Here is a 25,656-nt window from a genome sequence, read left to right on the forward strand (position 1 = left end):
CGTTAAATGATGATGATATCTATATATGATACATACACACACTCATCTATATATGCATGAACAGGTATTTATATAAGGCTTTGTTAATTTGAATATTTGACTTTGTTTCCATGTGCGTGTTATGTCGATTTATGAATGCCTTACATTATAAATTGGTTTATGAACAACTTTTTCAATGTATTTGCACTAAGTAATATATATATATGTATATATATATGGAAAGAAGTGGTGTGCTCCTATGCAGGAAAAAATATAGAATTTGTTTTGGAGTTTGAAAATGCACCTGAATTTTAAAAACGTACTTTTTAAATAGATTTATTCGCATTCATACCAAAACTATTTTCAACAATTTTTTGTTTATCAATGGTAAAACACCCTTGTTTTATTTATATATATATATATATATATATATATATATATATATATACCATTGATAGATAAAAATTTGTTGAAACTAGTTTGGTATGTATGTATGTAGATAAATGTATTTGAAAACGTACTTTTTAAATAGATTTATTCGCATTCATACCAAAACTATTTTCAACAATTTTTTGTTTATCAATGGTAAAACACCCTTGTTTTATTTATATATATATATATATATATATATACCATTGATAGAGAAAAATTTGTTGAAACTAGTTTGGTATGTATGTATGTAGATAAATGTATTTGAAAACAACTACACGTTTTTCAAATTCAGGTGCATTTTCGAACCTCAAAACAAATTCTCCTATATATATATATATATATATATATATAGTCAAAAGGAAGAGGGTGTATGATTCGACAGCTGTTTAATGACCACTCCACATGTTTCAATACAACATAGATCCACATATACACAGGATTTAAATTTAAATTAAATAATGGTTTACCTGTATAATAGACCTAGTTGTATCTCCTCAGGTAATATATAATTGCTCCATAAATAAATGCTATCACATCCAACTGAACAAGCTCTATTTCGTACTCTAATACATTCTTAATGGAATACACCTCAACAATATATAGGTTTGTTTTTTATGTTTAGTTATAATAAAAACAATTTTACATTAATCTGATGGGTTTTTCTGTACTTTTGTAGAGTACAAATTTATAATTCTTATACAAGAATGTCATTGACAGTAACTTTGAAGTTTCAGCCAGTTGACCCATCATTGGACTGCCAGCAATCTGAGCACATTGCCTGTATTCATTATATGCATGTCTTTGACATATTCTTACCCAATAAGATATGAGTAGTTAACTTTAAAAACGGCTATATCCAATTGAATAACAACTTAAAATAGATATATAGAGGTTTGGTGATGCAAACTGGAAAAATAGAACTTAAAACTTCAGTATATACGTATCAAGCACATGCCACCAGTAATTACTCAGGGTAGGCAGTTGATGTTTATGTAGTAATACACAAAAGAAATAAGCGAAACACAAGCACATGACTGAGTTGAAGGCAGATTTACTTCTGCCTTTATAGCATGTAAAGAAAACGTAGGAATGTACACAGCATATGTACTACAGCAGTACTATGCATAGTTTTAATACTGAGATTGAAAAGCAGGGGGCGAATTATGCCTACCTAATCTACAAAAGAAGAAAATATTGTGTATTTCATGCATAATGAGCAGAGTAACCTTCGTAATTTTATTAGGTACGTATTTTGCTATAAAAGGAAAATGTTACTACATTTAAACCAGCCATATCCAACCCAAATATTCTGTTTTGCATTCAAAACAGCTAGATTTGGCCTCTCATACCTACCATACCATGTCATTCCAAAAATAAACATTCACATCATCAGAACCTTGTAGCTACAAGATAATGCAGGACTAATTCAAAACAACATGGATAAATAAGCAGAACATTTGACAATAATCTGTTGGCACTCCATCGCTTACGACGTCAAGGGTTCCAGTTGATCCGATCAACGGAACAGCCTGCTCGTGAAATTAACGTGCAAGTGGCTGAGCACTCCACAGACACGTGTACCCTTAACGTAGTTCTCAGGGGATATTCAGCGTGACACAGTGTGACAAAGCTGACCCTTTTGAATTACAGGCACAACAGAAACAGGAAGTAAGAGTGAGAGAAAGTTGTGGTGGAAGAGTACAGCAGGGTTCGTCACCATCCCCTGCCGGAGCCTCATGGAGCTTTAGGTGTTTTCGCTCAATAAACACTCACAATGCCCTGTCTGGGAATCGAAACTGCGAGTCCACTGCCCTAACCACTGGGCCTCCACTATGGATGTAGTGATGCAGTTAAATTAGGATTAACATTTATAGATAGATAGATAACACAAACACGTATCTACAGCATAAAAAATACAGATTACTATGTAAATATATTCGTATATTTTTTTTTCATTATCTCTCCATTTTTTCCCCTTTCAATCTTTTGTCGATGAGCATGGGCTCAAAACATCAGACTTTTCCATTCTTCCCAAGCATCAAACTAATACACCTGCTGTTGTTGTTGTTCCCTCACATGTCTTTGTCTTCTGTAAATTCGAACTAAATATATATATATAATGTCGAACCAATTATGTTAATCTGCATCACTGTCATTTCTCTTGTAGTCACTCTTGATGCCATGGATGAAGAATTCAGAGTTGAAGTTCAAATTCATTTGAGTTCTAACAACTCCATGTCTTCTATACCAGGTTTATCTCGCTCTCATCTATTCTCTGTATAGAATTAAGTCTGGCATAGTGCCTCCCTTCCTGGGTTTGATCTCAGCCAATTTCTACCAAAGAAGAGTGGGGGGGGGGGACTCAAACTGCAAAGAGCAAGAACAAGTACCTCAAGATACTCTTATCCAATATTCTAACAACTTAGCTAACTCACTGCTCATGAAACATCTTTAGTAAAAACTAGTTAAAAACAATAAAAAGTAACGGTAAACCACTGGACATTACTGTCTAAAGTCTTTGGACACATAGGGGCCGGTTACACGTCTTGTCACAGGGATTACTCATTTTAGTAATGTGAAATGAAGAGCTTTGCTCAAAAACACAATACACTGCCTGACCTAGGAATTGAAACCATGATCTTGCAAGTGTGAGTGCAACAACCTAACCACAAGGCCATGCGCCTTGTCGGTAAACACTTAAAAACTATAACTCAGTTGTTTTCAATTTTGTGCATATGTTTGTATGTGTGTGTATATATATATTTATATACACACACAGGGTTATTCAAAAAGAATGAACGGATTTCATTATGCAATATTTTAATAAGGAAAAGCAATAGAGAACTCCAGCTGAGTCACAAGTATTTACTCGCAATCAACTTTTATTTCCTGTCTTACAAAGTGTTCAATGTGACCACCACCTGTAGTACAGGTAACATCAATGTGATAAGAAAATTCACTGAGGTGATCGTTGTTGTTGTTTGATGTTTAAGGTCATTGAGGTTAGTGGGTGGCGGTGGAACATAAATGCAATCTTTTACATATCCCTACGAGAAAACCTCACCTCAGTGGATCATGATATGATGGTACATGTCCGGGAGGAATTCTCTTATCACATTGAAGTTTCCCGTGCTGCAGGTGGTTGCCACATTGAGCACTTGTAAGACAAGAAATAAAAGTTGATTGTGAGAAAATACTTGTGACTCAGCTGGAGTTTTCTATTGCTTTTCTTTATTGAAATATTGTGCAATGAAATTAGTTCCTTCTTTTGGAATAACCCTGTGTATATATAATATCCATGTCTGTGTATAAACAATTAGTCGATGGTTAAGAGAAATTTTTTTTTTAAATAAAGAAATTCAATGGTATTTTTTTTTTTCAATTCTTCATTGAAATAAAATTAATATTTTACAAAAAAAAAAATTATGCTTGTTTATCCTTTTTCTTTTCCAGAGGAAGGAGTTATGCTTTTATCCTTTGCAGACCCCTTCCAAGATTTTCCAGTGTTTCCAATGCAGTAGGAGTTCTTGAACAATAAGTCGGGGAGGGACACAGGCAGGAGGGTGGAAGGATTGAGAAAAAGGGTTCCAGGGAGAGAGATGAGTGCATGTTTGAGTGGAACGGCTTCCACACTGTGCCCATCAATCCAATTTCAGTTGCAAGGTTTGGAGTAAGACCCATGTGTTATTTAATGGCCAGTACAAGACATTTGTCAAATGTGCTGCGTACAGTGGAACCTAACCGGAGATCTGCTTGCAATGCAGACTTCTTGACCGTTCAGCTCCACGTGTCCATCATTAATTGTCCAGTCCTCAGTCAGCGGCAGTGTTGTGTCTGTAGCCAAGGCACTAAGCTGTTGGCGGAAACCTCAGTGATAAGTATTTCCTTGAGTTGCAGTGCTACATAGCTGTTGCATGGCCCCGAGTTAGCCATGATCAAGTAAATCTATATTCTCGTTCAGGATTCATCATCATCATTTAATGTCCTCCTTCCATGCTGGCATGGGTTGGACGGTTTGATAGGAGCTGGCCAGGAAGAAGCTTGCACCATACTTCTGTGTCAGTTTTGGAAGGGATTTTTATTTTATAGCTGGATGCCCTTCCTAACACCAACTACCCTGCAGAGTGCTTTTTACATGGCACCCACAAAGACATGGTCAGTTTTGGCATGGTTTTCAAACAGCTGGATGCCAACCACTTAACAGAGTTTACTGGATGCTTTTTTAAGTGGCACCTGCATTGGCAGGGTCACCTAGTAACTTTGTAAGACAAGGTTACTTGGTCACCCTCCTAACCTCAAATACTTGCAACAGAGTATATTCTGCTAAAAAGCCCCCTGCCCCCTGACCGGGTGGTGGTGCTAAACTAACCCAAAGATGAAATCAACCTCCTCCCACGTCACTGCATGTGTCAGGTTTTGAACTTGTGGACTAGATTTTGAAAGGTTTTCATTTTTAAACCTTAATTCAAATGACTCTTGTATCTTTTCTGTTACTTGTTTCACTCATTGAGTTGTGGCTATGCTGAGGTACTGCTTTGAAGAGTTTAATCAAACATATCGACCCCAGTACATGTTTTTTTTTAGTTTCAATTTACCAAGTCACTGAGTTATATGAATGTAAACAAACCAACACCAGCTGTCATGCAGTAGGGTGTTGGACAGACACACACACACACACATATATATACATATATATATGTATATGTTGGTCAGCTTGGGGCTATAGCAAGGAAAGAGAAAAACACTTGCCCAAGGTTCTGTGCAATAGAACTGAACCTGAAACCACATGGTTGCAAAGCAAGCTGCTTAACCACACAGCCAGACCTACATCTATAATAAGAATGCAAGACATTCTCCTCACCCATTGCTAGGCAGCAGGGAGCAAGGGGACAAACCCCATCGCACACCCCACTCGTCCACCCTCAACAAAATCTTAACGCGCGCACACTTCACTCATCCACCCTATAAATAGTGACTTCCCCCCCCACTTCCCATCCTGACACAAGTTCCTTCCTCTAGCCCTGACACCGACCCTTATCTAAGATTTGGCAAAGGAATTGTGTAGATGGATTCATTGTCGCCGCCACACAGTATAGTTTCCTCCTCGACGTCCAGCGAGTTTATGGAGAGGCAGTGACTTCCCCCTTCCAACAGGGATGTGATCTCTATCTTGTGTCGGTCAGATGGATTGATGCTCCAAGGGTTGTTATTTACTGACCCTAACAAGCCAGAGTTACCGATGTCCATTGGCTTATGACTTGTTCCACCTAAAGATTACCAAATATATATAAAAAAAAAAAATAGAAAGACAAATATTAAAATTTACATAAAATATGAACAGAGACAAATTTGAATCATCATCATCACATAACTTCCATTTTCCATGCTGGCATGGGTTGGATGGATTGAGAGATGCCGACAAGTCAGAAGACTGTACCAAACTCTATTGCCTAATTCAGTGGGTCCCAACCAATTTTTGCCTAAGGACCCCTTTGTTTCCTATTTTACTTGGTTGGACCTTCATAGCCATTTGATGTTTAAAAAGTCCTACCTAAGTTTCGTAGCTCGCTGATCCTCTGATGTAAGAGTCACTCAATGAGGAGTGCTCAATTTAACTAATCATTAGGACATGATCACCTGAATTAAATGAAGGTTACATTGTTGCTTGGAAATATTTCCTTAGTCCACTTTGCAGTTAGCTAATTTTGGATTGCCATCAAAATGTTGTGTTAACATGTATTTTGGAAATATTAATTCCAATATTTTCTCTATCTAAACATGTTGGAACAAGAGAAACAATTGTCGGCTTTGTAAGGGGAATTCTACAATTGAAGAAGTGATTTCCTCTCACCAAAACCTTTGGCGATATGCTGTGCTTGAGAAGACTCACCAAGCCAAGTGAAATCATAGTTGTGGGCGATGCCAGTGTCACGCAACTGGCACATAAAAAGTACCAATTCCAATATATATATATATATATATATGTATATATATATATATTTCATTTCATTTCAAAGTTTCAGCTCAGAGCTGCGGCCATGCTGATGCACCACCTTTGCAAGAATTTTGATGTGAAATCGTGTGTTGAAACAGATGTTGTTGTACTTGGGGATGGTCATATTGCCAGATTAGCCAATAAAAAATGGCTGATAGTTAGCAAGGTGGGACACACAAGAAAGAAGAAAGCAAAGGACCACTGATAAGGTCACAGAAGTGTGACGAAAGAACTCTGGCCGAAATAGGATTAATGTAATGTAATATAAAGCTGAAGCAAATTAACACCAATTATACAGTGCGTGTGTTTTTATTGGTTAAACTGGCAATATGACCATCCCCAAGTACAACAATATATATATATATATATATATTATACAGAGAGAGGTTTCTTCCCATTTCTGTCTAGCAAATCCACTCACAAGGCTTTGGTCAATCCAAGGATATAGTAGAAGAAACTTGCTCAAGGTACCACACAGTGAGACTGAACCCAAAATTATTTGGCAGCAAAGCAAACTTCTTAACCACACAGCCATGCTTGCACCTATATATTACACACACACACACACATGATCTGTGGCAAGCAGTCCAACCCAGGCCAGCATAGGAAAGCAAACATAAAATGAAGTTAATTCACACATTACAAAAAACTGAGATAAAACAAAAGCTTGTTACCAAGAGAGGGCTTCACCGAAGGAGACACCAAGTAAGGGAAAGACGAAGCAGCAGTTGAATTATCCCAATGCCACAAGGAACCGTCTTCAGAGCAGGTGAATAAATGGTTGGGATAGGCAGAGTGGAATTTCACTTCCCACACTGAAACAGAAAACAAAACATCGGGGATGAGTTACTGTTAAAGAAATTAAAACAAAATCAAAATGATCATTTTTGGAATGGTGAGTCTTGTAGCAGATAAAGCTATACAAGATAGCATGTAAATACTCTCTTTCTCTTTTACTTGATTCAGCCATTTGACTATGGCCATGCTGGAGCACCGCCTTTAGTCGAAGAAATCGACCCCAGGACTTATTCTTTGTAAGCCTAGTACTTATTCTATCGGTCGCTTTTGCAGAACCGCTAGGCAATGGGAACGTAACACACACCAGCATTGGTTGTCAAGCGATGTTGAGGAACAAAAAAAAACAGACACAAACATATACACACACACATACATATATATCATCATCATCATCGTTTAACATCCGCTTTCCATGCTAGCATGGGTTGGATGATTTGACTGAGGACTGGTGAACTGGATGGCTACACCAGGCTCCAATCTGATCTGGCAGAGTTTCTACAGCTGGATGCCCTTCCTAACGCCAACCACTCCGAGAGTGTAGTGGGTGCTTTTATGTGCCACTGGCACGAAGCCAGTCAGGAGGTACTGGCAACGGCCATGCTCAAAATGGTGTATTTTACGTGCCACCTGCACAGGATCCAGTCCAGCAGCACTGGCAACGAACTCGCTCAAATGGTGCTATTTACGTGCCACCGGCACGAAAGCCAGACAGCTGGTGCTCTGGCAGGGTTCTGACCCGGGCTGCAACAACAAATTCCACTTGCTTCGAGATCCTGAATACATTGTGTCTGCAATCAAGTTGTTGATGTAAGTGTGACAATGTTTTCCTCTTCTTACATCACCCAGTCACAGATAGGCTCAATATAAAGATATATATTTTGTATAACATGACTTAGTGATGTCACATTAAACTGCCTCTTCTAAATATAAATTCTTAACTCTATACCTCTCCAGGATGTATCTGTTTCTCTGGCGTCCATGCATCATATATGATACACACTCCCAATTTTTATCAACCACCAGAATAACTTGGAACTTATGAAAAGAAAGCTTAATATTACTTAGAACATGTGTTGTAGTGAAAATGGTACACTGCTTCCCACATGACAAAGTGGTATGACACAACCACTATAAAGCCAGACAGTCAGTCACTGTAGGAAGTCAGTAGTAGTAGTAGAGTCGTATGAGTTCTTAGTTGGAGTCAGTGTCAGTGATGTGATATGTACGAGTTCAAGTTACTGTCAAGGTAAACATTACAAAACCATCGTCTTGCGGAGCTATTAGCAATAGCACAATAGACGAGTCAAAGATAAGATGTGGAATACCACCACAACATAGTAATAGTAACAAGAACATTACAGTGCCAACAGCAACATACAAGTGAACAAGGATCCACCAAATTCGATGTCTGGCACCTGTGCCAGTGGAGCGCTAACAGCACCGTCCAAGCGTGATTGTTGCCAGAGCAGCTGTCTGGCTTCCGTGCCCTTGGCACGTAAATAGCACCATTTGAGCGTGATCGTTACCCAAGTCGCCTTACTGGCACGTGAAAAAACATTCAAGCGAGGTCATTGCCAGTGCCGCTGGACTGGCTCCTGTGCAGGTGGCACATAAAAAAACACCATTTTGAGCGTGGCTGTTGCCAGTACCGCCTGTCTGGCCTTCGTGCCAGTGGCACGTAAAAGCACCCAGGCCATCCAACTGTAGAAACTCTGCCAGATCAGATTGGAGCCTGGTGCAGCCATCTGGTTCGCCAGTCCTCAGTCAAATTGTCCAACCCATGCTAGCATGGAAAGCGGACGTTAAATGATGATGATGATGATGATGAAACAAGGGCTAACTAAATGTCTAACAACAAGCATGGGCGTTTAGGACAAACTTTTGAAAATGCTTTGGACAGGTAAAGGGTTAACTACCTCTTGTGAAAGATACCAGCAAGTGCCAAACATAACTTACATGGTCCTGTGTGACCTCCAAGCAATGTGACTGGGTTTGTTTTCTGCCTGAGATCCCAGAGACAAAGACTGCCATCAACTGTACCCGTGGCAACAAGATACTGTTGGCTCGGATGTTTCGCTGCACACATCAAAGACACATGCTCTCCAGACCTGTCGAAATATAGAAAGCGAAAAAGACACATTAGATAAGGAGATTCTACGTAATCTTTACAGAGGAGGTGGTCACGACAGGAAAGCCACTGACCATACAATAGTTCAATCTCAGCTGACCAACAATTTGACTGGGCAATCAGTCACGGCATTATTTCACCATTCACTTTCTACACTTGCAGGAGTCAGACAAAATTTGTCAAAGAAGATTTTCTGTTGCTGGATGCTCTTCCTGTCACCCACCATTACCCGATTTCCAGGCAAGGTAATATTTTTTTTAGTCTTTCTAACACAGCCAGACATGTTTTCACAGAAGACTACAAACAACTGACACCAATTTTTGCGTGAACAATGACTTTGTTTACAATAAGCATGCAATGTCAAGGAGGAACACACAACCACGTGCACATACACACATGTAATAAGAAGTGTGCTTCCCAGTTATATGGTTGGGTTCAGTCCCATTGTATGGCACATTGGGCAAGTGTCCTCTACTATAACCCCAGGACAACCAAAGCCTTATGAATGAAGAAATAAGTACAAGTCCAGTCCAGTCCAGTCTTGGGATTAATGTAATTGACTTATCCCTCCCCTCAAAAACTGCTGACTCTGAGCAACAATTTGAAATCATTATTAATGTAGGTACTCAATCCACTTCAGCCAACCATGTGGCAAGAGGCATGCTTCTTTCTATAGATAGTTTAACCAAATAAGGGAGGGTAAGGCCCACAACATTTTTGTAGTCTTTCTGCAAGTTTTCAAGACAGATAGAGAAATGGTGTCAATCAGTGGTTCTTAACTTCTTTTTCTTGTAGTGACCCCATCCTTTTAAGTAGTTGTTATGCCCACTGCCCCCCTAAGTGGCACAACCAAACTAACTTAACATGATTTACATTATTTACATTCGACGGATATTTGTCCTCATCTTGTTTGTTGTTAACACAATGTTTTGGCTGATATACCCTCCAGCCTTCTTCAGGTGTCTTGGGGAAATTTTGAACCTGGGTTCTCATTCCTAAGGTATTTTTCGATGTTATTATTATTGTTAGTGTTCAGGTCACTGCTTGGAATCGAACTCAGAATCTTGGGGTCAGTTTTAGAAGGGTTTTTTTTTTTATAGCTGGATGCCCTTCCTAACACCAACTACCCTGCAGAGTGCTTTTTACATGGCACCCACAAAGGCAAGGTCAGTTTTGGCATGGTTTTCAAACAGCTGGATGCCAACCACTTAACAGAGTTTAGTAGCCTGCACTCTTAACCACTACGCCATAGTCAATAAACTAGCCAACAAACTATATTTTAATTTCCTGCCATTAAACGCTAATAATTACAAATATATACCTATAAAGTTCTAAATTTCTTGTTCTGTATCATGTACTCACACATATATACAAGATCAAACAAATATTACATTATGGATAGTGCAGAAATGTGCAAAAATAAAAGGGGGTCCTTCGACACTCCAACGGCCTTTTGTGTAATTCCAACCCTGCCGGCACAGAAAGGGTTAATATATTGTAATATCTCTCTTTCTCTTTCTACCATCATCATCACCATTTAACATGCGCTCTCCATGCTGGTATGGATTACACAGTTTGACTGGAATTGATAAGCTGGAGAGCTGCACCAGGTTCCAGTCTGATTTGGCAAGGTTTCCATGGCTGGACACCCTTCCCAACACCAACCACTCCAAGAGTGTAATGGGTGCTATTTATGTGCCACTGGCACGAGTGACATTTACATGACACCAACAATGGCCACAATTACAATTCCACTTGGCTTGACGAGTCTTAAGCACAACATACTGCCAAAGGTGTCAGTCACTTGTCATCGTCTTCATGAGGTCTAACATTCAAAGATCATGCTTCACCACCTCATCCCATGTCTTCCTGGGTCTACCTCTTCCACAGGTTCCTTCCACAATTAGAGATCAGCACTTATTTACACAACTGTCTTCATCCATACACATAATTTTTTGTACTATAGGCACAAGGCCTGAAAATTTGGGGGAACAGGTTAGTTAATTACATTAACTCCAATAGTCAACTGGTACTTTATCCACCCTGAAAGGATGAAAGGCAAAATCAACATTGGTAGTATCACTCTCATTCTATCTGTAGGTGTACAATTTTGTGCTTTCATGTATGTACCTCCAGCACCAAAAAAAGGGCTGAATGTCCTATCAGCACCCAAACAGCTACATCCACCCAATTGTCTAATTCCATGGTTGTCTTGGATCAAAGACAACTGGGCTCCAAATAGCAACAAAAATACACAAACAAATTCAATAAAAATGAAATTTAAAAAAATGAAATTTTACAGAAACAATGTCTGTGGAGTTTCCGAGGGATTGGCTCGCAAGTCGAAAATCTTCAACTGTCCTGTGGAATTTGTGATAAGGATTTCGTTCTGTCGCAGGAATGTGATACTGTTAATGGTGCAGCTATCTGCTTTGTCTGAAACAAAAGAGGAATCAATGGAAAAAATATATCCTCAGTCGCATGACATTTATCCTAGCATCTTAACATTTTGCAACAACCCCATCTGACAAAGCCCTTGGTTCTATGATAAAACAATTCTTGCTTGAAGTGATCCAAATTTAAACCTTCTACGTTCCAAAACTCAGCTAAATAAAGACAATATTCGTTTACTAAATTTGTCATTTCTTTGAAAATTAATGGAAACAACGGCAGTGTAGGAGGTGGTATCAAAAAGTTCCCTGACTAGTTCTATAGCACCCCAACAGATGGCAGCATACAGTTGCACGTGCAGTGAGAGCTAGCAGCGGCCTTCATGAGGCAGTGTGCCAAGTGACATCACTGACTGTGTTTACTTCACAAGTTGGGAAATTTGTGTTTTTGTGATCTCATGTATGCTATAGTCTGCAGTTGTCATGGACAGGAAATTATGCATCAAACTTGGCAAGTCTGTTACAGAAACACTGAGCATGCATTGGCAAGCTTATGGCAACGAGGCAATGGGTCGTATGCAATGTTTCAAGTGGCATAGGCACTTCAAAAGTAGAAGAACATCCTTGGACGATGCTGAGCAATCTAGAAAGCATGCTACGAGTGCCGCCCCCAGAAATGTGGTATTGTGCATCGAGAATTCATCCCTCTGGGCCAGACTGCCAATCAAGATTTCTACTGCAATGTTTTGAAGTGTTTGACGAAAGCAACTGGATCTGAGGAACCTGAAGAATTGGATTCTTCAAGACCACAATGCACCGTCACCGTGCTCTCCTTACTCATGAGTTTCTCGCCAAAAACATGGTATCGGTTCCACATCTGCCTTATTCACCAGATTTAGCACCTATGGACTTCCATCTACTTCCCCAAGTACAGCACAAAGGTTGCCATTTTAATACCACTGTCGAGATCCAGAGAAAAATTACAGAAAGTCTTCAACTCCCTTACAGAAAAAGACTTCCAGGCCGGATTCTAAAAGTGGCAGGAACGCTGGGACCAGTGTATTGCTGCACAAGGTGACTATTTCGAAGGAGATAATGTTAAATAAGTTTATTTTTTATTAAACATAACTAGTCCAGGAACTTTTTGATGCTACCTCGTATTTCAACAGAAATATGGTAACAAAACGGATTGCTGTTTCCATGCCAACCCAGTTGCGACCACCCTTGTTCAATGATAACAAACTTCATGATTAAACAAACCCTTTAGCATTCAGATTATCCTGTCAAATGTAATGCTTACTTATTTACAGTTTTCAATTAATCCTGCATTAATCTCACAGCTTTGAGGTTTCAATGATGTGACAGTTTACCTTTAGGTGTGAGAAGCTGGTTCTTCCAGTTTCAACATAAAACAGGGAGAAGATTTGAGGCGAATATGGCCCCTTTGAATGCTAAAGGGTGAAAGTGATCTAAATTAAAATATTCCATCAAAACTTCATGTTAATTTATGTTCCAAATACTAGCTTAATCATCCTTGGTCATTTAACGTCTGTTATCCATGCTGGCATGTGTTGGACGGTTTGACCAGGGCTGTAAAGCTGAGGGGCTGCACCAGAATCGAGTCTGATTTGGCAGGGTTCCTATGGTTGGATGCCCTTCCTAATGCCAACCATTCTGAGAGTATAATGGATGCTTTTACATACCAGTGGCATGACACCAGTATCTGCCACGACTACGATGTCACTTGGCTTGATGGGTCTTCTGGTCAAGCACGGCATATTGCCAAAGGTCTGTCATTTATCATTGCCTCCATGAAGCACAACGCTCAAAAGGTGCTTTCTACACGCCACCGGCACAAGTGCTAGTCACGCGATACCAGCATCAGCCACATTGCCTCCATGAAACCCAATGCTCAAAAGGTGCTTATTACGTGTCACTGGCACAAGTGCTGGTTACACAACACTGGCACCAACCACACTGCCTCCAGGAGGCGCAAATACTCGAAAAGTGCTAGTAAATAAAACAACAATAGACACATGGAAGACAGACAGAAATGAAAAATAGACTAAGAAAAAAGCACAATGATGTCTATACAATGATGATAATGATACTAAAAAAAAAAGCAAAAAATAAAAGTACAAAGACACACACACACACACACGCTGAGCTAGACTTACCAATACATTTGGTGATATTTTTCTTCTCTAAGTTTAATACACAAATTTTGCCATCTTCGCCGCCAGTCACTAAGACATCATCTCTATGTCCAACACATGTACAGGGACAGGATATTAAATTATAGCCATGAAGATTCTTCCATGTTTGTACACATTCTATAGCCTGGAGAAAGACAGAGAGGAAAAACAAAATAAAATAAAGTGTTTAATGATCCAGAGATAATGTCTACATAAAAAACCATTGTGGTTAGAAGTTTGCTTCTCAACCACATGATTCTGGGTTCAGTCCCACTGCGAGGCACTTTGGGGAAGTATCTTCTATTATAACCTTGGCCAACCAAACCTCTGTGAGTGGATTTGGTAGATGGAAACTGAAAGAAGCCCATCATATGCATGTATGTGTGTGTGTGCGTGTCTGGCCCCCTCCCACTGCTTGACAACTACTGTTTGTGAGTTTACGTCCCTGTAACTTGGCAGTTCAGCAAAAGAGACTGAGAGAATAAATACCAGGCTTTAAAAAAAATAAGTACTTGGGTCAATACATTTGACTAAAAATTCTTGAAGGTGGTGCCCCAGCATGGCCACAGTCTAATGACTGAAACAAGTAAAAGCTTAAAAGAGCATCATCATCATCATCATCATCATTAACGTCTGTTTTCCATGCTGGCAAGGATTGGATGGTTTGGCAGAAGGTAGGCAGCTGAAGAGCTGCCTGGGCTCCAAGTCAGTTTTGACATGGTCTCTATAGCTGTGTACTGGGTGATTTTCACGTGGCACCAGCAATGTGTTCTCTGGCATGGTTTTTATGGTTGGATTCCTTTCCTAATGGCAACCACTTTACAGATTGGACTGGATGCTTTTATTATAACCAGTACAATTATAATATATGTCCTGTCTATCACAGGAAGTACAAGCACTCTCTCACACACACACACCAGAACTTCCGCCTGTCAAATTCACTCACAAGGCTTTGGACAAGAAGTTCCCAAATTAGTTCTATAGCACGCCAACAGATGGCAGCATACAGTTGCATGTGCAGTGAGAGCTAGTAGTGACCTTCATCAGGTAGTGTGTTGAGTGATGTTGCTGTATTTATTTTGCAAGTTGGGGCATTTGTGTTTTTGTGATCACACGTATTCTATGGCCTTCAAATACCTGATCCACCGGAACTCAGCCATCGCGGACAATGCCAAATTCAATATATTGATGGCAGACTTCGTCAGAGTAATTCGAAATGTGTCCCACATGTGCGACTCTACAGAGTTAAAGAGACATATACAACATTTCGTTCACCGCATGCAGTTCTCAGGTTACAGCCATAAAGAAAGGATCAGAGTATACAAAGGAGCTATGAAGAAATTTGAAACCATCAAACGTAACGATAGGAATGGGATTTGCCCACTCTATAGGAGCAAATCATGGAACGCCACTGAAAGGATTAAGAAGAAAATAGGGAAGGCCAACTCATGGTATGATAGCCACAAATACCAGAGAGTCATGTTCGTCGACACCACCCCTAGAGGCAATGACCGAGACCTTTAGCATTATGACGTACTTGAGAAGAAGACCCATGAAGCTGAACAAAATCACAGTCATGGCAGATACCAGTATCAAGCAAATGGCTCCCATGCCACTCTTGGAGTGGTTGGCGTTAGGAAAGGCATCCAGCTGTAGAAAGTCATGCCAAATCAGACTGGAGTCTGGAGCAGCCTTCCAGCTTACCAGCCCTGGTCAAACCATCAAACCCATTGACAATGGATGTGAAATGATACATATATATATATATATATATATATATATATATATATATATACATATATATATATATATATATATACATACATATATATATATAATTTAGATTCAGGTGAATATGTTACTTAAGTTTAGGCACCAGAATTTAGTATGGTATTATCTATACAGTTTCAAAATAAGGTGATTAAAATCAAAATAAGTAACAAGGATATCCAAAGGTAATGCAGATGGCGTAGTAAGTCACACCCGGACAACGTCGGGTTATACTGCTAGTAAATGATAAAATAAGGAATACTCGAAAACAGAAATGCTATACCTGTGTGTTTTGGTTATGCTTAAAAATTCCAACGGAACCCATTGATGAGGAAGCCACAACTTGCTGCTGGTCAAGATACTGAAATATAGTTAAAAACAAAGTAAGATTTATAATGGAATTTGTCTGCGACTAGAATAAACTTAGCTATTGCGGTATGAAGGCAAGTGGCTAGGGGTTCCCAATCATTTCTTTTATCTATGGACCCCTTTGATTACTATTTAATTGTGGTGAACCCCCATAGCTATTTAGAGAAACTTCTTTCAGAATTCCCATTTTGTTTTAACAAAATTAACTTGTGTAGGTTGAATTATGGTTTTTGCTAAATTAATCCGAGAGGCCTTCATATTCCAGACCTTGTTTCCACACCTGAAATTTCTTCTCAAGGTCAGGTGTGAGAACAAAGTCATCAGTACAGAGCTCCCGGGGACAGCCGGTCTTGAATTCCTGTTAAGGCCTGGAGGTCTAAGATAAACAGGAGGGGGCTGAGAACTGAGCGTTGGTCGACTCCTTGAACTCATTGCCAACTTTCACCTTGCCGGCACCATTTCAAAGTTTGGAACAAGGCCAGCAATTTTGGGAGAGGGGATAAGTCGATAGTATTGACCCCAGTGTTCAATTGGTACTCATTTTATTGATCCCCCCCTCCAAAAGGATGAATGGCAAAGTCAACCACGACAGCATTTGAACTCAGAACATAAGGATGGAAAAAACACCACTAGTTATTTGGCCCAACATGTCAATGATTCTACTAGCTTGCTGCCTTATTAAGGATGAAAGGTTAATAATAATAATGATAATAATAATAATTCTTTCTACTATAAGCACAAGGCTTGAAGTTTTGGAGGAGGAGGTTAGTTGAACACTGGTAGAATGTGTCCTATAAAACATCTTTTTCTCTTAGTCTTCTTAAAAAAAAAAGAAATCCATATGTTTTTCCATGTTAAAGTTGTCATATTTCTGTAATTTCAACCAATCACTGACGTCCATTCAGCCGATATACATTAAGTGCCGACTACATAAACAAACGATTCTGAAACAATTAACCCTAACCCTAACCTTAGGGTTAGGGTTAAAGCAAATTTAAAATGAAAAAAGCAAATAAAACGAAGGTATGGAGATTAAATACGCTTTACATCGCTTAATCAGCCAAAGGAGTAAATATAAACAACTGAATACTTGTCAGTGATTGGTTGAAATTATCGAAATAAGACAATTTTTTACATGAAATTAATTTGAATACAAAAATATTTTTCTGTTCTATAACACAAAATAGATAAGTATAGGAAGTTTGAAAGTCTTTCCATACCAAAAATACTACGTAAAACATTAATGAAAAATGTGGCCCCCGTTTTAAAATAGATCCGATTACATCAACCCCAGTAATTAACTGGTACTTAGTATATATCGACCCCGTTGTCCTCGGCAGAATTTGAACCAAGAATTTATCAATGGGTGAAATACTGCTAAACATTTCATCCAGTGTGCTAATGATTCTTATTTCTTTATTGCCCACAAGGGGCTAAACATAGAGGGGACAAACAAGGACAGACAAAGGGATTAAGTGGATCAGACCGACCCCAGTGCATAACTGGTACTTAATTTATCGACCCCGAAAGGATGAAAGGCAAAGTTGACCTCGGCAGAATTTGAACTCAGAACGTAACGGTAGACGAAATACCACTAAGCATTTCACCCAGCATACTAACTTTTCTTATTTCTTGATTGCCCACAAGGGGCTAAACATAAAGGGGACAAACAAGGACAGACAAAGGGGTTGAGTCGATTACATGGACCCCAGTGCGTAACTGGTACTTAATTTACCAACCCCGAAAGGATGAAAGGCAAAGTCGACCTCGGCAGAATTTGAACTCAGGACGTAACAGCAGACGAAATACCACTAAGCATTTTGTCCGACATACTAACACTTCGGCCAGCTCGCCGCCATGTGCTAACGATTCTACCAGCTTTCCGCCTTCCCCTTGTAAATATCAACATGTGTAAAGACATTGTTGTTATGGTACTTACCTTTAAATCCGTCACATCACCAACATGTGTGATGTCTGCGAGGAGTTTTGGTTCCATGTCCACTGGAGCAGTTTCAGTATCCATCGTGTAGAGATCATAGTCAATGTCATGTTGACCAAATGTCCAAAATGATAACTTACATTGCTGGAAAGATACAAAATCAATAACAGAATCTAATAAGAATTTTTCCACAAAGCCAGCAATTTTGAGGGGAGGGGGAAGCCAATTACATCAACCTCAATGCTCAACTGGCATTTATTTTATCACCCTCCCTAACTCTTTAGTATTTAAACAGGGATAATGGGCCCAAATTTTGTACCTGTTTTATGCCCAAACCAGCTGCAGAGATGGTGAAGCCAAAAGGAACTGAGAGAATGGCATGGCAGATTTAGTGTGTTTGGGGGATGAGAAAGAGAGAAGTGGAGTAGGGGTCGGAAACCGACGGAGGGAAGTGAACAGATGGACATTGCTGAGGAAACTAATAGAGAAATTGGATGAGATAGAGGTAAATTCTAAGGCAGACATGGAGAAAAGAGTGAGTAAAAAAGATAAAAAGTTTGGGGGTTTATAAGCAGAAATGAAAGAAACCTGAGAAGCCTTTATATATATCTTTTACTTGTTTCAGTCAGAGTGCAGCCATGCTGGAGCACCACCTTGAAGAATTTTTAGTTGAATGAATCAACTCTTTATGCTTCTTAAAAAGCTTGGAATTTATTCTGAGAGTTTCTTTTGCCAAACTGGTAAGTTTCAAGGATGTAAACATATCAACACCGGTTGTGATGCAGTAGTGGGGGACACACACACACAACGGGCTTCTTTCAGTTTCCGTGTAGCAAGTCCACTCACAAGGTTTTGGTCAGTCCATGGCTATAGTAGAAGACACTTGCCCAAGGTCTCATACAGAGGGATTGAATCGTAGAGAGAGATATTACAATGTATTAACCTTTTCTGTGCCGGCAGGGTTGGAATTACACAAAAGGCCATTGGGGCCCCGAGGGACCCCCTTTTATTTATGCACATTTCTGCACTATCCATAAAGTAATATTTGTTTAATCTTGTATATATAGGCACAGGAGTGGCTGTGTGGTAAGTAGCTTGCTTACCAACCACATGGTCCCGGGTTCAGTCCCACTGCATAGCACCTTGGGCAAGTGTCTTCTACTATAGCCTCGAGCTGACCAAAGCCTTGTGAGTGGATTTGGTAGACGGAAACTGGAAGAAGCCCGTCGTATATATATATATATATATATATATATATATATATATATATATGTGTGTGTATGTTTGTGTGTCTGTTTGTCTCTCCAGCATTGCTTGACAACCGATGCTGGTGTGTTTAAGTCACAGTAACTTAGCGGTTCGGCAAAAAGAGAACGATAGAATAAGTACTAGGCTTACAAAGAATAATTCTTGGGGTCGATTTGTTCGACTAAAAGCGGTGCTCCAGCATGGCCGCAGTCAAATGACTGAAACAAGTAAAAGAAAAAAAGAACAAATAAATAAAAAGGGGGTGGGGTGCATTTTACATTACGATTATACCGGAATTTGTGAAAAATTGTTTTTAAAGTTGAGAAAAACGAGTGGAGTTTCGGTTAGTTCGCTAGTTCCCTGGAATCGAATATGCTAATTATAAAGACAAGTTGTGATTCAACAGATTCCTGTGTTGACGATGTTTCGAACTTTGCACATATAATATGACGAGCAAAGTGATTCCTAAATGTATTAGCCATGTAGAGATAGAACGTTCTATAAAAATCATCATTGCTTGGAACTGCAATTCTTCGGAGGCTTCTTAAAGCATAACCAGTAACACAAGTGTCACTTTAGTCTGCTGGCTGTGGACAGCTGACACCTTCCATCAGACCCAGCAAAATAAGCTGTGGTGTTTTCATACAATAATAATAATCCTTTCTACTATGGGCACAAGGCTAAAATGTGGGGGAGGGGGATAGTTGATTATATCGACCCCAGCACTCAACTGATACTTAATTTATCGACCCCGAAAGGATAAAAAAGGTAAAGTCGACCTCGGCAGAATCTGAACTCAGAACATAGCGACGGGCGAAATACTGCTAAACATTTCGTCCAGCGTGCTAACAATTCTGCAGTAATAATAATAATATTCCTTTCTACTAAAAGCACAAGGCCTGAAATTTTGTGGGACGAGATTAGTGGATTACATCGACCCTAGTATTTCACTGGTACTTAATTCATCGACCCCCGAAAGGATGAAAGGCAAAGGTCGTCCTCGGCGGAATTTGAACTCAGAACGTTTTTGGCATAGTTTCGTAGATTCGAAACCGGCATCGTAAGCAAACTTTGATGTCCAGGGGTGCTTCAGAATATTCTGGATGGGCACTAATTTGTATTAAGGGATGATTTTTTGTAAACTGTATTTTCTAAATGTGAGGGATCACTATTGAATAGCGAAGGGGTCAGTTGCCGTCCATGGCAGCGTGTGGTCGCAAGATGACCGGCGACTTGAAAGCACATGACGAATATACAATAAGAATAAATGGAGAGAGAACGGCCAGTTCTTACCTCATCATCCCAACTACCTGTGACAAACAGATTCGGTTTCTGAAGTGACGAAGCTCCAACTGGTTTCCATCGGATTTTACTTATTTTCTGCGAAATAAACTTCACGTTCATGTCAGCCATGTTGTGACTATTTACAAATGGCGGGAACACGCGTGAATTCGATTGGTTGTTGAAGAGGGGGAAGGGGGATAGTAACGTTTATAACAAGGGGAAAATTAGCATTTATAACGAGGGGGAAGAACTCTTTGAAATTAGCGATAAAGGGGAGAGAACAAATAATCCTCTATATGTCAGAGTTTCTCAAAAAATACTTTTGTGGTAACCTAGGATTCGGTGAAGATTTTAAAATTCTGGGTATTACTGGAGCTTACTGAAGAAGCAATGTACAGACTGATAAGAAAGCGTCTGAATGACTGGCTGAAAAGAGCTGATCATAGAATGCTGCAATCTAGGTCAGGTCACCCAGGTGAGGATGTATTTTGTAAGACATGAACAGTAGTGTAACTGTGAGTGAGGGACTCAAGCCCCCAGCACCGATTGAAGAGGGTGCCTCATCAAAGGCAAGAAAGATGAGACTTTAAACAATTGTTTTTTTGTTTTGTTTTTTATTACATCTCATTTCACACATTAGGTTTTCTTTAATGTTTCAGTCAGGGAAGCTGGTGCATTAAATGGGTAAAATAAGGAGGTTTTGTAAAAGTAAACTTTAAGAATGATATATTTTGAATTACAGGCTGTACCAAACCAGCGGGTAAATGAACCATGATAAAGCATTTATTCCAAAAATATTGCTTTAAAACATTAATTACTTGTAATATTGTGGATTTTGTAATGCAGGTGGGGGGATGAATTTTTGCGGCTTGCCCCGCGTGCGGTTTACCCTAGCTACGCCACTGGACATGAAACACTCAAGGATCCCAGAATACAACACTCTTTAACCTTCACTCTTTTACTTGTTTCTGTCATTTGACTGCAGCCATGCTGGAGCACCGCCTTTAGTCGAACAAATTGACTCCAGGACTTATTCTTTGTAAGCCTAGTACTTATTCTATCGGTGACTTTTGCCGAACTGCTAAGTTACAGGGACATAACTTAGGGAGATTACTCTTGTTAAATCCCTTTTTCGTTTTGCTTTCATGCTTGACTGCCAGGGTTCCCTACAACCCTTTAACTGTGGAATTAAATTTCATGGTTATTCCAGAAATGATATTAAATGTATACCAGAAAATAGAATTGGTATTTTCAGCACATCACAATGCCTCACTAAACTTGAGATGGCTCAACAGAAAATAAGTTCAAACATGACTTTCCTCAACAAAAGATTGGGATATAAAATTGCTTTCTGCAGTTAAGGGTAGGTGGGAGTAGAGATATATAGATTTGATGGGTAAAGGTGGGAGTAGTGAGGTCTTGTTAAATTTCTTCCAGCCACTAGAAATATATGAAATTTTCCCAAAATTATTTTCAAGAAAGTTTTGATGTAGTTTTCCATACTTCTAATATTAATTTCTAGAAAGAAAAAAAATGAATGCACTCTTCATCATCAGCATAGAAAACATCATTTAAGGCAGCGAGCTGGCAGAAACGTTAGCATGCTGGGGGAAATGCTTAGCGGTATTTCGTCTGTCTTTACGTTCTGAGTTCAAATTCCGCTGAGGTCGACTTTGCCTTTCATCCTTTCGGGGTCGATAAATTAAGTACCAGTTATGCACTGGGTTCGATGTCATTGACTTAATCCCTTTGTCTGTCTTTGTTTGTTCCCGCTATGTTTAGCCCCTTGTGGGCAATAAAGAAATAAGAAAACATCATTAAAACTACATTTTATAAAAATAATCTAGTGAAAATTTGGAATACTTGAAGTGGTTAGAAGAAATTTAAAAAGATCTGAAGAGAGACATAGATTTGATAGGTAGAGGTGAGAGTAGACACATGAACTTGATGTCAGTGGCCTACAAAATGCAAATGTTATCCTCTAATCATTTAACCCATTTGTTTTCATGACAATGAAACCAGATATTGGTAAAGGTGGGGCTACTAAAGACATAGAACAGATGAAATTTAATCAATCCCAGTAATGGGAGCCATCATTAACTACACTTTTATTGATTGCAGTATAATGGCCTATTGCCTCGTTAGCTGTGTAGGTATAAAGTTTCTGTTGGTTTACTATGGAATCTTGCATACAATTGTATAACGTGTTGCGTATTCACTCATGGAAATAATACAAGAAACAAACTTTAAAATAACAGCAAGGCTTTATTCCTCAGCTAAATATTACAGTGGACAAAATAAACATATCATGGATTCTAGTAGTTGCATGGTTCATCCATCGTTTGTATAATTCAGCTGTGGTCATCATTGATGACATGTGCTTTACTGTGTTGTGTGTGTGTGTGTGTTGGCACTCCATCGCTTACGACATCGAGGGTTCCAGTCGAACCGATCAACGGAACAGCCTGCTCGTGAAATGAATGTGCAAGTGGCTGAGGATTTCATAGACACATGTACCCTTAACGTAGTTCTCGGGGAGATTCAGCGTGACACAGTGTGACAAGGCTGACCCTTTGAATTACAGGCACAACAGAAAGAGGAAGTAAGAGTGAGAGAAAGTTGTGGTGAAAGAGTACAGCAGGGTTCGCCACCATCCTCTGCCGGAGCATCGTGGAGCTTTAGGTGTTTTCGCTCAATAAACATTCACAGCGCCCAGTCTGGGAATCGAAACCGTGATCCTATGACCGCGAGTCTGCTGCCCTAACCACTGGGCCATTGCGCCTCCACTTGTGCTTCACTATAACAGCAAGAAAATAACATGACTCACCTTCCTGAAAATCTCTCACCCCTCTGTCATAGATGTTTTGTTAACTCAATTTCTAGACAGAAGTAGGCTCCAGCAATGATTCAGGTTAGTTGTTAGAGAATATATTACGCACAACGACGACAATGTGATTGGATCTGAGATCCATGTCCTAAGCAATACTCGACCAATCAAAATACACGACTCAACCAAATGTTCCAAACTCAAATGATAGGTCAGATGACCAATCATTAAAGATTAATGTGTGGAGCCTATAAAAGGCCAGTTGACTCCAATATACCATTATAGAAATTGGTTTTGCTACACCTTCAAGGGACGTTTAATCTTTTAGCATTCAGTTTATTCTGTAAAACAATGCTTTTTATTCACATTGCTTTGAATTAATCATGTAGCTCCAAGATTTCAATGCTGCGATTGTTTAGTTTTAGGATGACATTTGTAGGAAAGGTATGAGAGGCTGGATCTGGATCTCATACCTTTCTTACAAATAGAATATTTGAGTAGAATATTTGGGCTGGATATGGCTCAGATTATTCTGTTAATGCTTATTTATTCACATTGTTTTCAATTAATCATGCATTATCTTGTAGCTTTGAGATTTTGAAAACAAGATTGTATATATGTAGAATGGACAGTGTATGGTCAGTAACAATAACAATTTATTTGGATATATATCCAGCCGTAGAAACCAAGCCCTATCAGACTGGATCCTGGTACACTTCTCTGGTACCAGTTAAACCATCTAACTTATGCCAGCATGGAAAAGGGACCTAAATGATGATGATAATTAATGTGGTGAGCTAGCAGAATTGTTAGAGCCTCAGAAAATTCCTTCAAGCCCTTTATGTTCTGAGTTCAAATCCTCCAGGGATCAACTTTGTCTTTTATCCTCACATGGTAGATGAAATAAAGTACCAGTCAAGTACTGGGGTTGATGTAACTGACGCACCCCTTGCTTTAAATTTGCAAGCCTTGAACCACAATTAGATGGAATTATTATTAGACAAGGTGGTATCAAAAGGCTCCCAGACTAGTTGTGCTTAATAAAAAATAAGTTTTATCATCATCTCCTTTGAAATAGTCACCTTGCACAGCAATACACTGGTCCCAGCATTCTTGCCATTTTTGGAATCCGGCCTGGAAGTCATTTTCCGTAAGTGAATCGAGGACCTTCTGCAATTCACTTTGGATCACAACAACAGGGTTAGAACAACGACCTTTGAGCAGCATTTACATCTATGGAAGTCCACAGATGCTAAATCTGGCAAATAATGGGGATACGGAAGTGATACCATGTTGTTTTTGGCGAGAAGAACTCGGTGACAGGGGCCATTATCATTCTGAAAAATCCAATTCTTTGTGCTCCACAGACCCAGTTACTTTTGCTAAATTCCCTCCCTCAAATACTTCAAAACATTGCAGTAGAAATCTCGACTGATGTTCTGGCCCTCAGGTGAAGAATTCTCGATGCACAATACCACATTTCCAGGGGTGATGTTTGTAGCAGGTCTTCCAGGGACGTTCTTCAGCTTTTGAAGTGTGTCCGTGCCACTTGAGACATTGCGTACAACCCATTGCCTCGTCGCCATAAGCTTGCTGAAGCATGCTTGATGTCCCTGCAGCAGACTTCCCAAGTTTAAAGCAAAATTTCACGTTGGCCCTTTGTTCCTGTCCAAGACAAAATCGCAGACTACTGCACACACATGATCACAAAAACACAAATGTCACAACTTGTGAAGTAAACCCAGCGATGTCACTTGGCACACTGCTTCACAGAGGTCACTACCAACTCTCACTGCGTGCACAACCGTGTGCTGCCATCTGTTGACGCGCTACAGAACTAATCCAGGAACTTTTTGATACCATCTCGTAATTGTTGAGTTTCAATTTTTACCAAGGTCAACAATGCCTTTCATATTTTCTAGGTTGATAAAATATGGTACCAGTCATATACTGAGGCCAGTGGTATCGACTTCTCCCTCACTCCTCAAAAACTACTGGCCTTGAGACTAAATTAGAAACCATTCTTTATTATAAATAATATGAAAGCAGTAAGCTAGGCTCATTGAATATTCTGAACATATATATTATTCATTTAAGTGACATAGTTTTAGTTTCCACAATTGTAATTCTTGGTAACAAGACAAAAACCATCCCAGTTAGAACAGGAAGTTTGATCATAGAATGAGGGAAGAGAGGAGTGTAGAGAAAGAGGAAAAAATTAACCAGAGAGACAGACAGGCACTCAGGCAGGCAGGTAGGCAGGCAGACAGAGGGACAAACAGAGAGAGGGAGGACAGAGCGA

At 39.5% G+C, this 25,656-nt stretch overlaps 2 protein-coding genes across 4 annotated transcripts in view; one reads left to right on the forward strand and one right to left on the reverse strand.

The window, feature by feature from the left end:
- The window catches only part of LOC106868987 (protein C-mannosyl-transferase DPY19L3), a 48,277-nt gene extending 44,271 nt beyond the window's left edge, over positions 1-4,006 (forward strand). For 2 of the 3 annotated variants that reach the window (XM_089343387.1, XM_089343389.1), the window contains one exon: positions 2,579-3,834. Coding sequence is in view for 1 of the 3 variants with exons in the window: in XM_089343389.1 (XP_089199515.1) it covers positions 2,579-2,632 (54 nt within the window). In the remaining 2 variants the exon portion in view is untranslated. Of the gene's footprint in view, positions 1-2,578; positions 3,835-3,864 lie in introns of those variants that run through there. The other variant, XM_089343388.1, reaches the window with a different exon arrangement.
- A 1,202-nt stretch (positions 4,007-5,208) lies between these two features.
- On the reverse strand, positions 5,209-20,676 carry LOC106868990 (nucleoporin Nup43). Its single transcript, XM_089343390.1, has 8 exons — positions 20,537-20,676; positions 17,996-18,139; positions 15,971-16,048; positions 13,900-14,062; positions 11,633-11,768; positions 9,161-9,312; positions 7,081-7,221; positions 5,209-5,678 (listed from the first exon to the last, which is right to left on the reverse strand). Exons 1-8 carry the CDS (start codon positions 20,654-20,656, stop codon positions 5,446-5,448), a joined length of 1,167 nt encoding a protein of 388 aa, XP_089199516.1. The 5' UTR covers positions 20,657-20,676; the 3' UTR covers positions 5,209-5,445.
- Between the last annotated feature and the right edge of the window lie 4,980 nt (positions 20,677-25,656).

This window comes from Octopus bimaculoides, chromosome 27 (genome assembly GCF_046866305.1).
Source record: "Octopus bimaculoides isolate indiv1 chromosome 27, ASM4686630v1, whole genome shotgun sequence".
Lineage (NCBI taxonomy): Eukaryota > Metazoa > Mollusca > Cephalopoda > Octopoda > Octopodidae > Octopus > Octopus bimaculoides.